The following is a 15522-nucleotide window of genomic DNA, read 5'->3' as shown; positions in this document are numbered from 1 at the left end:
GTTCCAAGTTGCAAAGTCACATGATTCTCTTATTACACTCCACATATTGCTCCAAATCATTTTCCATGTTAGCTTGCTTTAAATTATAAATGGCATTCATTTTTGGATAGCCTCAAACTTGAAATCTAGACTGGTAGTTCTCTAACTGGACTGCCCATTAGAATCAAAGGAGCTTTAGGAAACCCTGATATTTAGTGGATCCCACCTCAAAAGTTTCTGATTTAATTGTGCTGGAAAATGGCCTGAACACTTGGAATTTTTTTCCCAGGTGATTCCGATAAGTAGCCAAAGTTGAGGACCCTGACCCTAAAGTCAGTCATGTCTAGTAGAGTCAAAGGTAATACAATGTACCAAGCCCTTTAAAAACAGAAAGCAGAAAGTAAGACCCTGATGCCAACTGAAGGTTTACAGCATATTTTATTTCTTTTTTGGTTGCGGCTGTCTCCACAACCTACTACTGCTAGGACTGTTTAATAAGAGGCACTCCTCTACCCTCAGCTTCTGAGATGTTTCATCAAATGGTCGTTATCTGAATGGAGAGGTAATTTTGTTTTAAAGTTTATTCTTTTCTTAGATGGATGCTCTGCGGCTTGGGGAACAGAAAGTGTGTCGAGGAAATCATGTGAAATTTTGTCAGATCCCTGATATTCAGACTTAAGTTTCAAGAACTGTTTTTTTTTTTTTTCCTTGTGTCTAAGAATTTAACATGTATCTTGTTTCCAGTAGTTCCAATTTAATTTTGGCTAATTTCCAGAGTCAGTCGAATGTTTGTTCTCTTGCAGCCCTCCTACCGGGCTAGAAGAGCTGGAGCCAGCTGGCCTGCCTCCGATTCTAATAGGTATAGCAGGCTGTGAAGAGTGACTGGGTGGAGGCAGCACTAGAGGAGCCGGTGGAAACATACTTTCCTTTGGCTGCCTGGCTGTTAGCCTAGAAAACAAAGGAGAGAGAGGAGAGTGAGTTAAAGCGAAGGAAACCCTGGGCTTGACCCTTGCTACTTTGCATTTGAAACCAGCAACACCTTCATTTTGATATTTTTCTCCTTATAGTGATTTTGCTGAATATTACGGCTGATACCTACCCCTCCTTCTGTAACATGTTATCTCTTTTATCCCTGTTTTCTGAGCATAGGTTTGTGTCAGTTATTGGGAAAGTTTCTTTTTAGTACCAACAGTATTGCAACAGTACTAGAAATTAAAGCTGAGAAACTTCTCATTAGCATAGTGATAAAGGACCAGAGATTTCCATCTTAACAGTAGGGAAGCTTGGAATAGCTGTTGAAGTAGTCTACTAAGAAATTGATCAGCTGTTACTACCAAGCATCCGGCAAGGTGCAGCTGAAGGTACCCTATTGCAAAAAAAAAAAAAAAAAAAAAAAAAAAAAAAAAATCCTACTTTCTGTCTAACTTTTCCACAAGACTATGCAATTTTTATGTAGTTGTTATCAAAATATCATTTGATTCCCTGTGTTAATTTTAATTAAAGGTGAGTTTAAATTATGGATCCTATAATAATATTTGAATGCCACTCAGCCTTACCAGGCCTTCGAGTCACTGTTACCATTGTTTGTTCTCTCCAGGACTTATTTCTTCATCTACAGTGATTTTCAAAGTCTGTTTCATGGACCTAAGCACTTGTTAGAAATGGAAATTCTCCAGTTTGGTCATCTGAATCTGAAACTTGGTGACTGTGGCACAGTAATCTGTATTTCAACAAGCCTGCCAGGGAACTCAAGCTTGAGAACCACATCTTAGATGCCAAACTCAGCTTCCCTTTTGTGTGGTGGCCCTTCAGGCCTGTCCTGTCAGAATCCCTCTATCATGTTTGCTGCATCTCCCCACCCCATCAGCCACACACCAGCACAGCCATACCCAGCTTGCCACCATCATAAGGTAAAGCACTCCCTCTAAAATCTCACGCCTCTCTTATGTGCCTAAAATGATTTTTTTAAATTCCCCTTGGGCCTTCCTTTCCTTCAGTACCTCATTGCCAAACCTCTGGCTACATTTGATTTCCTTGCCCAGCCTCTTCTGTGATCAGCAAGCTGAACAAGGCTACAAGGCTGTCACTCAAATTTAGCCCTCTTCTGTCTTCCTGCTAAACTTTTACTCTTCTACTCTATTTCCATTTAAGTTGATCTGCATCTTCCTGCATGCTTAAGAGAGCTGTTAGGAAAATTCAAGATCTAAGTTAATGTACCACAAACATGCTCTCATTTTCAGCAGCACCATGCTTGATGCTTGGCCCATCTGGTCAGTTTCCCAGCAGACAACTTCAACTGCTAATCCAGCTTATCCACTGTAGAGACTGAAAACTCCATTCTGTTATCCCTCTCAAACAGATACCCTCAATTATAGTCAGCAATCAGCTGCTACAGATCTTTACCTCAATAGACTTTATTTCAAAACCATTCTCCTTTGCTCTTCCCTCCCGTCTAAGACCCACTCTGCCACCTGTATTTAATATTTAGTCTCATGCAATCCTATTTCCTCTAAATCCCTGTCCTCTCAATAATCCCTATTCTCCTGATCTTTACTTTTTTTTTTTTTTTTTTTGCTTTATACTTAAATATGCCAAGCTTTCTCCTGTTTGGTTAAAATCTAACCTCCCCGAAGGCAGTGGCTGTGTATGCTTCGTTCACCTCAGTCCTTGACTCATAGTAGGTGTTCAAAAAGGAATGGTTACTAGTCGAATTAAAAAAAAAAAATCATTCTTATTTACCCTGGTAATTTTTCTGGTTCCTTCCCTGTCAAATTCTTGACTGTATACCTTCCCTCTCCTTTATTGAAGCTGTATTGTGGAGGCTCACTGACATGTTCCTAAATGCCAGTCTCTGCCTTTTCTAAGACCTTATTCTGAATCTTTCTGTAGTGTGTTGTTATTGAAATTCTTGTGAATCTTTGGTTCATCCTATCATATTATTGCTGCTTGTCTTGGTGACTTCTCTTCTTCAACTTCTCAAAATGAAAGGTGTCCCTGGTTCAGTCCTTGGCCCTCTTATCTTCCCTCTGAAGTGTCTCCATGGAAACTGTCCTCTAATTTACTGCCATCAACTATACCTTCAGTGTGGATAACGCAACTGTGTCTAGCCCTAACCTTCCTACTGAGCTGTAATGCCACATTTTCAAATACCTAGTAGACAGTATCTGGAGACACCTTTATGGCCTGAGGAAAGCAAAGCTTTTCCATGTGATAGAGCCAGCCACCAAGTGTTTACTCAATCAACTAGATAAGAAGTAGTAGCATCTTACCACGGCTCGCTTCATAAAAGCCTCCTGAGTCGCCTTCTTGTTTATAGCCTTGCCACTCCAGGCAGCCAGTGCACTGGCCTGCAGGGCTCGCCCATAAGAGAAACTTAGTTTCCAGGGCCTTGGCAGAGGGCAAAGGTTGATAGCGTTGAGGTTGAGAGTAGCATCCTCTTCACTCATGCCTCCAGACAAAAAGCAGATGCCTAGAAGGACAGAAGCCATTCCACTCTGTTAGTCCTAGTTTAGGAACCCTGTTTGAGAAAGCAAGCAATGAGCCTAAAAGAGATATAATCTCTCAATCTGTTCTCTACTTGATTTACTTGGGACTGAGTCAGAGATATTAGTTTGCCTATGCTGAGGTTAGTCGGGCTAAGGAGAGAAGGGCTTTAATAAATAAGGAGGGTGCTGAAATGCTGAGGAAACCAATGGATTGTGTGCATCTGGACAGACTCAGGTATCGTGGAGTGTGAGGGGAAGTGCTGGCTGCCTGTGACATAGGAGAGGTCTCTTTGCAGGATAGAAGAAACCTGGATAAACACAAATGCTTATGAAGCTCCTTCAAAGGATGAGGGCTAAGACCTCTAGTTAGAGGAGAGGGAAGGCCTTACCAGGAACAGCTGCAGGAACAGTACGGAAGAGAGCTGTGACAGTGGCCATAGCGACTTGCTCTGGAGTATACTTCTTGGTGCAGGCATGTCCAGCAGTCACCATGTTGGGCTTCAGCAGAGTGCCCTCCAGATAAACATGATGGTCACTTAAGGCCTTGTAGACAGCAGCCAGGACCTGAAGGACAAGAGAAGTCCAAACAGGTGAAACCTAGAGCCAGCCTTAGAGTTACCTGGCCTTGGCAATTTTTACCCTGCAGGGATGCAGGATGGAAGAATTCCCAATGTGATCTGATCAAAGCTTCCTGATCAGCTACTAGGCCTCATCAGGGCAATGTATTGCAAACTACAGCCATTAAGCACAGCCAAGCTGGCCTTTTCTAACTGCTCTCTGCATGAACTATGGGCATGGCTCTGCTTCCTAGAGGCGCTTCACTTTTGTCTTACCATGACTCCCTTTGGTCAACTGAGACTGCCTTGATTTAATCAGTTGGGACATCTAAACTGGCCTCTATTCACCATTCCCATAGATGCTGAATAGTCATAAAAACATACATTTTGGGCATAGAAGTGCTTTCAGATCTCATTTTAGTCCACCTAATTTTGCAAGTGAAGAAGCCGAGCTCAGGTTATATTACAACTCTCTTACTCTCTTACAGATAATACTGTGGCTAATTTAGAAAGTCACATGCGAACAAATTATTTTCTAATTACATATTTTCATATGAACTTCATATCTTTTTAAAAATGTTCTTAGTTTATACATAATGGCAATGAAGTCCAAAAAGATAATATACTTATCCAAAGTCCCACAACAGGGAACATGGATTTTCAAACCCTAGCTGTGGTACTGCAAATCCTGTGCTTTTTCCATAAAGAGAATAGCATATGCCAACAAAGTAGAGGGTTTGATAATACGCCCTTACGTTCTCAACACTGCATAATGATTCCAATTGAAGAATATTTTATATATAACAACTAACATATGTAAAGTAACAGCTATTACTTAAAAACAAGATTTCCAACTAGAATTGGGACTTTTATATTTAAGACTTACCTTCTCGGTGACATACTGGCAGTGTTCCAAGTCGTGGTCTCCATCAGGAATTACCTCTGGTTCGACAATGGGTACCAGTCCATTCTTAAAAGGAAAAAGGACAGGACAGGGTAAAGCTCTGTTCCCTGGGGCCCTTTCCTTAAGAGGATTTTCAACAGTTGCAATTAGTGTAAAATGAAGCCCTTATAGGAAAATACCATACAGGTGATTTAAAGGCAATGAAAAGGAGTGGAATGGGTTGTCTAGTGAGCATGGCTTAGCCAAAAAGGAACCATGAGGTTTTTTTAAAAAAATGTCTTACTAAGAATGGGGTAAAATAAATGCTAACTCTAAATTTCCATATCTTATTCTAGAAACTATTCTAGCTTTCTCAGAACCTAACCGTCACCCTTGTAGAGCAGTCAAGCTTAAACCACTAAGAAAGATGTCTCTTGTGTGGGTTAATTAAGGAATTCGAGAAGTGTTTATAATTCTGACTGGGAATCTTCAGGTGCCTGCAACTCAGGGAACCCCAACACAGCACCCACACAAGCAAATCAGACTTAACTTGGATCCCAGATATACTTCAACATATGTTGGAAAGTTTAGCATCAGTTCACCATCCTCTAAGAAATTATTTGGATTGTGACTAGGTCAGAGTTATCACTCTGTCTTGGACATGGTGAAACATGGCTGATCAAGTGCTGTGGCCTCAAAAGCCTGAGCACTTTTAGGACTCAGCTTATAGCACTTTGACAGAAGGGCAGCAGTTGATGACATTTGCCTTTTGGACTCATAGCTGGCTTGTGGAACCAAATCTTTCCTTACTACAGGCAGCTATAGAAAAAGTAGTGAAAAATGCCATCAGGATATACTGGTGAGAGTAGGGCTCATGTGTAATTATAGTAAAATTAGAAAGATAGACTCTGAAGACGGCTCCCGCCTACTGATTTTTAGTCCACAAGGAAGGCAGAGCACCTGCTGACAGATGCTGGCATAGCGGGCCAGGGTGTTGGCATTTTCCTGGATAGCAAGGGTGGATGGACAATTGCTGTCAATCCTCAGCACAGCACGCCATTTTCCAAAATCAACACCATCCTTCTTATACTGAGCACAGAGCTCAGAAAGACCATCGAGACCTGCAAGTCACAAAAGAGAGAATGGCTTCTTTGCACCCCTGTCCCTCATCCATGGGGCTACAGATAAAGTGAATGAGTTCTCCCTTAAATTAGCTCTTGGTCAGCAGAGCCTGAGAACCAAAAACATTGATCCAATACTGAGCGAATAAACATTGATCCAATACTGAGCCAAAGGACTGGATTTAATAAATATGGTTTGATATACATAGTGGATACTCCAGAAGGCTAGAAGGAATTAATATTTGTTACTATGTTTGAGGCATGATTCTAGGTATTTTGTACATCTTTTCTCATTTAGTTATCATAACAACTCTAATAGTTAATATTATACTCACTTTACAGATGTGGATATTGAGGCTCCATGAGGTTAAATGAATTAACCAAGATTGCATAGCTAAAGAGTGACAGAGCGGAGATTCAAATTCTGCTTAGCTAACCCAGTGCTGTGGTTTGTGTTTGTCTACTTGGGCAAGTACCTTGCAAAATTATCTAAGTAGTGAATGATGCAACCAGGATTCAAATCCAGGTGTATCTGATCTCAAAGCCTGGGACCATTCTACTGCTGTGGGAGTTTTCTCTAAAAATAATATTCCCAGGTACAGAGTATCTTCTCTGCGCAAGACATTATAATAAGTACTTTATATATATTGTCTGATTTAATGTCCAAAACTATTCTGCAAAGCAGATATTGTTATCCTTAAAATGGACTCAACATTTAAGTGACTAGCCTGAGTCCCACAGTTATTAATAGAGGAGGTAGGACTGAAAATCAAGTATACATAGCTCTAAAACCAGTGTGATACCCGTGATACCAGTGTGATACCAGTGTTTACCCTTGCTCATTTCAAACATATATTGGCATGATTCATATCAGTAGGCAATACTCTTACCTTGAATGCTGGTTTCTTTGTTTGTTCCTGCAAGGGGAGCACCTCCTTTGTCTAACTGTGAATATAAATAATTAACAAGTAATTAGCAGATGTCAGGTGTCCCAGTAAAACACAAGCAGAGCCCCTGGTGTTAAAGAATAGTTCTCATCTTTCGCAAACTAATTGTCCAGTCCATAGCAGAAGGAAAGTTACCTGGAAGGAACAATGTAAGAGTGTCAACCTTAAGAGGACGGAAAGCACAATCTGGAGCTTGGTAAATAAGAAGTAGTCTGATACCACCTGAGAAGCAGAGGTTCCATGTAAGAGCAGCTTCCCTTAAATGATTCATTTGTTTATTCAAGAGACGTGTATTGAGCACCTGCATATCCCAGGCACTGTGTTTATAACAGAGAATAATGATGCAGCCTCTACTTTCAGCAGAGCAGGGCCTAAGTTCATGAGCCAGGGAGGTAGACAGTCTGGGCTGAAATGGCTCCAATTTTGCCCTTGCTGTGGGCAAATTACTTTACCCCCGGTCATGCTATTTTCTCACCTCTTCTCTAAAATAAGGATAAAAATTGAGTCTACCTCCAGAGGATGTGAGGAGGATTAAACGAGTGCCTGGAGTTGTAAACACTCATTGAATACTAATGTTCACTCTTGAGAAGCTCACACAGTTTGGAAGACCTAGTTACAGCCGCACCGTAAGTGCTTTAATAATAATAGCTATGATGCCCTGAAAAATAATTATGTAATGGGGACTGTTTTTAAAACCGATTTCATCTTTATAAGAACCTTATGAGGTAGGTACTATCATCCCCATTTCAGAAATGAGGAAACAGAGACACTAAGAGATTTAATACCTTATAGAAAACAGTTGAAAGAAAAGGGCTTTGGAAGAAAAGTCTGGAGGAGGGTCTGTTCTCAAGAGGAAGATGTGAAGGAAAGGAGTGAGAGCAGCACTTAAGTAATGAGAAAGTTCTGGGTGTCAGCCCGGCCCCTGCCCCTGTGCTAGGAGCTCGGCAGGGGTGAAGCAGAGGGGAGAGGGGAGTGGAATTATTCACCTTGATTCCCACCACGATCCCCTTTTCCTTAAGGATGTCTCTGAACAGCTTCCCATGGCTGTCCTTCTGGTAGAGGGTCTCATGGAACAGGATCACGCCCCCGATGCTCTGGCTGATGGAGCTGTCCACACTGAAGAGGATTTCTCGGAACTGCCGGCGGTTCTCCTCGGTGTTCTCCACCTTGATCCTCTGCAGGCGGTTTCCCATGGTGCCTATGGCGGGTGTGCGCAGGCGGCATGAGGAGCAAGCCGGGATTTCCCGCAGCCCTTCTCGGTGACACCGTCTCAGTGACCCTCACCCAGGGAGACCTTGGGTGCTGTCAGGATGCTGGTTAGGAAGTGTATGGGGTGGGCATGTCCAGGTGGGTAGGTAAAGCCCTCCAGCCTGTCCAGACCGCCCTTGCTCCAGTCCTCAATCTGATCGGATGTACACACAGTAGGAGGAGCGGGGCAAGCTATTAGCTTCTCTGGCTTTTATCATTTTATGGTGGCGTGCGGGCCTGCCGCAGCTCTCCCCTGCACCATCTCGGGCTTCTCTCAACCGCAAGCCCTTCCCTGGGCCAGATGCGGACACTTCCCTGCCCTCTCTGCCTTTCCTTGGCTTTCTCCTTAGCAGCAGAGGGCTGTGCATCTGACCTCGTTCTGGCTACTGAATTCCTGGCCCTGCTATAGCCTGGATTCAAATGATCTCTGGCAAGGGGCCTTAAAATGGACAGCTCCAGCCTCTGTCCTTGGTTTTCAGAAACCTGCATACTGGAATGACAGGACTCAAAAGGTCCATGCTTACGGAGTCTTCTGCTCCCACCCCTTTGTGCATAAGCCTTTACTCCTCTGAGAGGAGAGAGAATGTGACCATCAAGTTGCCTTTGCTAAGTGCAGCGACAAGAGTACGTTTGTCTGTCGTATGCTGTTCCTTGCACTCACCTACAGACTCATCGGCAGCCAGGATCCCCTTCCCATTGGCAACTATGCGCTGGGCGATATCTGAGAGCTCCTTCTTTTGTTGTGCGGTGAGGGCTGGAAATTGGTGGGCCATGGTGACGGGTCTGGAAAAGAATGCAGGAGAGTCCTGAACAGAGCTGTGGGTGTCTCAGAAAGACTCATGACCGAGGCAGCCGGGGTGTGCAGACAAGCCCCGTAGGCCCCTCTGACATTTCCGGCCCATTTCCATAAATGGATAAATAAATGAGGTCTGAGGTTTTTTTCCCTTTAGCCTAGGTAGTTGCAGTCAGCCATAACGGATAAAGGTGAGTCGCCAAATGTTCATAGTGATCCTGAACAGAATGCCTTCCAGGAGACCTTTGGGATCACTGATCTTGAGACTGAATCAGCTAATTAATGACCCATTCAAATATGACAAATAGAGGGCACTGCAATAATTGACTATCTCTCTCTTCTGTGGATTCCTGATGTCATCAGGTGGCCTGAGGCCAGGAGAGTGAGGCTTTTGGTTTGTGTGACCATTCTCTACTTTATTCTGTTATCCTATAGCACCAGATTATTCTAAGCTTGAGAGAAGAAAACACCATTCGGCCTTCATGTTAACCTCCCTTCAGCTTTGGTACTTAGTGTGTGAGGTACAAGCCACCTTTTTCTTATATTCTACTACCTACAAGATTATTTGAGACGGATAAGGAGGATTTTTACTAAGTGCCCCAAGGATGCTGAAGTCATGTGGTTATTCCTGCTTCAGTGCTTTATTGAAGAGAGACTCTGCCCCGAAGACCCCTACTCAAACAACCCCCTCAGTAGTGGGCCTCTGAAGGGATTCACTACCCCTGTTCAGCTGCCACTTTGGGCGCTCTTGAAAATGCTGGCCCACAGGTCTCTTATCTTGTATGTTAGAAAGAGTGATTTTGCATAGGTTGAGCTATCAAAGAGAACAAATCGGTGAAGAGTATTTTGAGTAGTTTCCTACCCAATCCTGTGGCCTCCTGTCCGTCTCATACACTCATGCACAGGGAAGGTGCCCTGTGCCTGCATTCTACTTTCTGGAAGCCCAGGGGCAACTCAGTTCTCCTTTGATCCTCTCAACAATGAGGTAACCAGCCCAGGCATTATCTTTATTAATTAATGAGCTAAGACTCAGAGAAGCTTACTGATTTGTCCAAGGTTTCAGCTAGGATGAAGCATGTCTCTCATGGCAAATTGATTTCTTCATATTTTCTGCATCCCTTCAAGGCAGGTTCTCAGTACCCTGTCCCCTGATATAAGAAGTCGATGGCTACTGAACTAATTCATGAGAAGCTATAACTGACACCACTCCCATTGTTGCCACTCTTTCTTCAACAGGTTCTTGTCTTAACTGAAAAGAAGAAAACTACAGTGATGTCACTGGGCACCAGGGCAGGCTAGTGGACAACAATTTCTAGAGAAGGTGATCTTCCAAGGCTCCTCACATCCCAGCCACCTGAAAATAGTGTTCTCTCTGTTGATAAGTTAGGCCTGATATTGCAGTCAGGGATTTTTAGCTTTGGACCTGACCTCCAGGTCTTCGTGCAGATAAAAGTGACATTCAGGCCAAAAGGCAAATTTTCTTTCTCAGTTTAGGAATTTGCACAAAGGAGTTGACAGTCACCAAAAAAATAAAGATGTTTTCTAAATGAAACAAAAGTGAAAAGTAACCCGATAATAATAGCAAATTATTATTTACTGCTAAACACTCTACTAATTGCTTTACATGCACTATATAATTTATTTCTCACAATATTCCTAGAAGGCAGCTGGGATATTGCCTCCTCCCATATAATAGAGAAAGAAAGAATATATGAGAGTTTAATTATGTGTCCAAGGAAAAATAGCTAATGAGGCACAAAGTTGGGCTAAGGGGCAGTACTCCTCTCTTTCAAAGAAAGAGTGAGCTGGGTAAAAGGAATGGACCATGGATGACTCTGATGTCCTTGATGATACCCCAGAGTACCCCAAATCCCTGGGCTATGGATTGTTTATCCCCAATCCACTGGCATTACCAATTCATAAACGTCTGCATATTCACACAGAGGTTTACTGCTAATAGATCAGACAGACCTGTATTCAATGACCAGCTCTGCTTCTCCCCGGCTGGGACCATGCACAGGTCGGTAACTTCTCAGTCTTAGTTTATTATGGATTAAATGGCGATAATATCTGCTCTGGTTGTCTCATTGCCAAATGTGACCTGTGAGCACCCTACTCATTGTAGTTTCTCAAAATATATTTGTTGAATTACATGATAAACATGAAGATGCTTTATAAAGCATTACAAAAATGTAAACTATTATTATTTCTCTTTTTTAAATTAAAAAAAAATAATTATCTAAAGGACTTCCATGTTTCTACTTACTATCAGGCTATTTTCTTCAGACAGTGTGCTGACTCGACCAGAAAAACAAACAGAGAAAAGATCAAATCAAACCAATAGTGTTTGTGGGAAGTTAAACTTCTACAGAGGGACTAAAGGTCTGAACCACATCAGCACAAATGTTACCATCTGTTAATCATAAAACAGGGTCTCAGGCCAATGTTCACCCCTGGGAGACGAGGCCAGCTGGGAGTAGGTAATGATAGAAAATGATTTCTATGCCCTTAAGCCTCTGTTCACTGAGCTCTCAGGTCGAAATTTTTTTTAAAGTGTGACTGGAAGTTGTTCACATTAAAAATGAAAAAAAGCAAGTTTCATAAAAGTATGTAATATGGAGTACCATTCTTTATTTTTTAAATTAAAAACATGATATAGACATACACTGTTTGTGGGTCTATTTAAGCAGAGAATAACCATCCTGGGCTTGCCTCTGGGGAATGAGATGGGGTGGAATGACTCTCACACTTCACTTTATGAAAATTTTTAATAATATTTGATTTCTTAATTAGCAGGTTTACATATTACATAATTTATTATACACAAAATGTTAACAGGCCATACATATTATATATATATATTCTACACACGCACACAAATCTCGGAGAAGGTTGTGAGAATGAATGTAAAAGGTAAACCCAGAAAAACAGAGCTACAAATGACCTCACAGATATCTGTATCAATCAACCCCACCAACCCAGAAATGAGGAGACAGAGGCCCAGGAAGAATACATCTGATTCTCCTAGGTTGTGATGTTCTAGGATTGTAAGCATGTCCTATTGGTTTATTATTTGGAATACTATTTCTAATCCTTCTTCAGCAAAATAACAGCTAGAACCCTACAGTGTGGTTCTTTCTGCCTTCCTAGAAGAGCTTCTGTGAAAAGATACGAATTTGTAAAAAAAAATGAATGTTTAACTCCTGGAGAAATGTATAAGGCAGTAGAGAGTCCATTTGCTTCTCCATGTGCAAGGCAGATGAATTTTTAAGAAGAAAGACATGAGGGGCTTGTTCACTGAAAGCCTATAATCGCCAAGTACTATGTGCAGCATTTTTGCATATGGATGCATGAAGATGACCACAGCCTCCTTACGCACCCCAGTGCCACAGTGACAAATGCAGTGTGATGCTGTCAGACAGCCTGTGAACACACATGCAGCAGCCCAGAAAAAGGAAGTGTTGTTCTTTCCTCTAAACTGGCAAGTAAGTTAGAGGAATGCCTAGGTTTACAGCAACTACACTCCATTCCCTGGCCCAGCACCTCAGGTTTAGCCTGGGCCTGGGTCTTCTCCACATATGCCTTGGCTAAAGTGAGCTTGAGCCCCTATTTGATCCCACGTGGCTAATGGAGCCCTAGTAACTAGTTAAAGTCATTTATTTTAAAAGGCATCATATCTTCATATGCCTATTTTCCAGAGAGTAGAATAACTGCACTGAAATATATCAGCAGCTTTTGATTCCAAATATCTTAAGCTTTAGGGTCTTCTAAGTATTTGGTACCGAAAGGAAATGTTATAGGAAGTATCAAACAAGTGGAAGCTTTGAGAATTCATAATTAAATGACAACTATGCTGTGACGTTTCCGAGCCTTTTCCCTTTTCTCATTTGGGCAGTGGGTGAAGGTGAAGGGCAACATGCACGAGTTCATTTCTGTGACAAAGAAACTTTAGTGCTTGTACCAGCAGGTGGGGGAAGAAAATGAAGAAAATGACATAAGGTGATAGATATATAAATAAATCAAAATGTAAGTTGTTATGAAGAGAGTAGAAATGAGCAGGAATCTCAAAAACTGAGTAGAACTAAACAAATAGGAGTATTCGAGTTGCTTTTCCTAGGTCAAGATGCAAAAGAACAGGAACTAGCATCGGTTGCAAATGAGCTTTTTGCTCGCCACTCAGAGCCAGGAAAGGTGTGAGCGAACAGTTATACTTAGGGAGAGGGAGAAAAACAATCAGTGCAGCAGATTATCACCGTTTCCAGCCGCTATCAAGTTTTCCCTGAAAACAGATGCAAGCGAACTTTTTCCTCTACAAGCTATCCTTAACCCCTTACTCCCTGGTGCAGTCCAAGCAGACAAAAGATGTTCTTTTACTTACAGCGGGGGAGAGAAGACTCTTCTTAGAAATCAGAAGCTGTAGATGAGGCAGCAGCTGCCAAATAGGACGAATCTTTGGGAACACACAGCTTTTATAGACCTCTCATCACAGTCTTTTTTTTTTTTTTCTTTAACTTTGCCTTCCCCCTTCCACCTTGGCCTGGTAGGAAGGTGTTTATCCCATACCTCTGATTGGTTCATAAACAGCCAATCCTTCTAATCATCTCATGCACTCATTGCATCGCATAGAATGTTAAAGCTACAAAGGCTAGCAAGACCCTTTGGCTCTTAATTCAGACTCTTCATTTTACAAGTTAGGAAACTGAGACACGGAGGGTTAGAGGATTCCCCTAAGTGACACAGCTAATGAATGACTGAGCTCTAGAGAACACCAAGGGAAACTGAGAAGAATGTTAGCTTAGCTTCAGCACTTGAAACACATGACTTTTGGGCAAGGTTTTTACTATTATTATTATTTATTTTTTTCCTGAGCCTTAATTTTCTCCTCTGTAAAGTAGAATGTCAACTTCATAAAAGTATTAAGTAAGTTTGTAAAGTACCCTTATATAGTAGGCATTCAAAGATTTACCCTGTTCCATGCCCCAAAACCAAGCTGGGCTCCCTGATATTTGTAATGCCAGAACTCACTGTCTTTTGCTCTATTCTCATTCTTTCTCAATATTTACATTTTTGCCTTTAAAGCTGGTTAAAAGCTAGAATAAAACTCAAAGTGATTGATCTAAGCCATCAGCTCACCTAGAGATGGCAATGTCTGGGTATAGGTTCATTCTACAGGTTTTTTTCCTAAGCATTGAAGCAAAATCTAATTCAAAAGAAGGTAAATAAAAATATTGCATGCTTCCTGAGTCAAATAATGAATGAAACAAAAAATGTCATGAGGAAATCTAAAAATAATGAAACAACCATAATCACAGGAAAATGTAAATTCTCAGGAATATGTTCTTTTGGAATAACTCATAAACTGATGGTGGTGGGGGGCGGGAATCAAAGTGCTCCATGATATTGAGTGTAACACAAGAATCTGTGGGTGAAAAAGTGAAATGTCAATGAAATGAAGGAAAAAGTAGCAGAGAACTAGGTTGTCTAAATAGAGTTTAGGCTCAGATAGCTTCTAAAAGTAGGCACTGTTAGACAAATGAGCCTCAAATTTTGTGTTTCAGACATTTGTAAAGGAAATGGAAATGTCTGAAACACAAAATTTGAGGCTCATTTGGCTGGGGAAGTTTTGGTCAAGGCTTGTCCTAAGGATGGTGGAAGGCTAGCTCAGGCACAGCTCCCATCGGCATTCTTGATGCCACTAGACACCCAAAGGCACACTTTCTGATTTCCTCATCTCCACCTGGTGCTTATTCAAGTGCTTGGTGCTTAATTTATCAGACTGAGATGATATGATCTAGGGGACATAGGAGGTTTCATCAGACATGATTTTTATCAAAGATGAATAGGAGAATTAGAGGTGGATGGTGATAAAAGAGTAGAGAGTGAGGCTGGAAACCGTTGTTTGGGGTCAGGACTTGGGTGGTCAAAACTGTGACTGAAACATTCTAACTACTGACAGCTGCTTGGTAGAAATAAGTTCACTTATGCTGCCAGGACTAATTCTTGTTACGACAACAATAATAGTGATAGCTATTTTTCTGAGGTTCTATAATACATTAGGTTCTTTTTACACGTATCCTCAATCTCAGCCTCTCTCTGAGGAAAAGTTTATTACCCTGTTTTCTGGATAAGAAAACTGGTTCAGAGAGGGCAAGTAACTGGCTTAGAGTCACAAGACAGGTATACAGAAAGTCTGTCTCACTCCAAGTCAGTGTCTAAAGGAGAGGTATTTACCTTTTAGTCACCAAAAACTACATAGATTAGCTCTTCCCTCTCTGCCCCCCGGCACTTTATAACCTTGGACATTAAACCTTCATTAACCAGGGAAGAATGACTTGTCAACAGACCTAGGTGGCCCTGGTCCTGCTGGCCATCGTTTCACGTGAACAGCAGACTGGCCAGGCACGTCAGAGGGGCATGAATACACCTGCCCCCGAATGATGCCACCTGCTGCTGCTCCTGTGGCATCAGTATTTGCCCACTGCCAGGGTTTGTTTTGATGTGCAGCTGAA

The 15522-nt window shown here is 41.9% G+C and overlaps 1 protein-coding gene across 1 annotated transcript; it reads right to left on the bottom strand.

Annotated features, from left to right (window-relative positions):
- Window positions 1-398: 398 nt before the first annotated feature.
- Window positions 399-13529, bottom strand: ALDOB (aldolase, fructose-bisphosphate B). Its single transcript, XM_016123898.2, has 9 exons — window positions 13392-13529; window positions 8882-9003; window positions 7959-8170; window positions 6916-6970; window positions 5865-6025; window positions 4908-4991; window positions 3854-4028; window positions 3249-3448; window positions 399-927 (listed from the first exon to the last, which is right to left on the bottom strand). Exons 2-9 carry the CDS (start codon window positions 8991-8993, stop codon window positions 832-834), a joined length of 1095 nt encoding a protein of 364 aa, XP_015979384.1. The 5' UTR covers window positions 8994-9003; window positions 13392-13529; the 3' UTR covers window positions 399-831.
- Between the last annotated feature and the right edge of the window lie 1993 nt (window positions 13530-15522).

Source organism: Rousettus aegyptiacus, unplaced genomic scaffold (assembly GCF_014176215.1).
Source record: "Rousettus aegyptiacus isolate mRouAeg1 unplaced genomic scaffold, mRouAeg1.p scaffold_m13_p_3, whole genome shotgun sequence".
NCBI classification, from domain to species: Eukaryota; Metazoa; Chordata; class Mammalia; order Chiroptera; family Pteropodidae; genus Rousettus; species Rousettus aegyptiacus.
The sequence above is the reverse complement of the archived record's forward strand: the minus strand, read 5'-3'. Positions and strand labels throughout refer to the sequence as shown.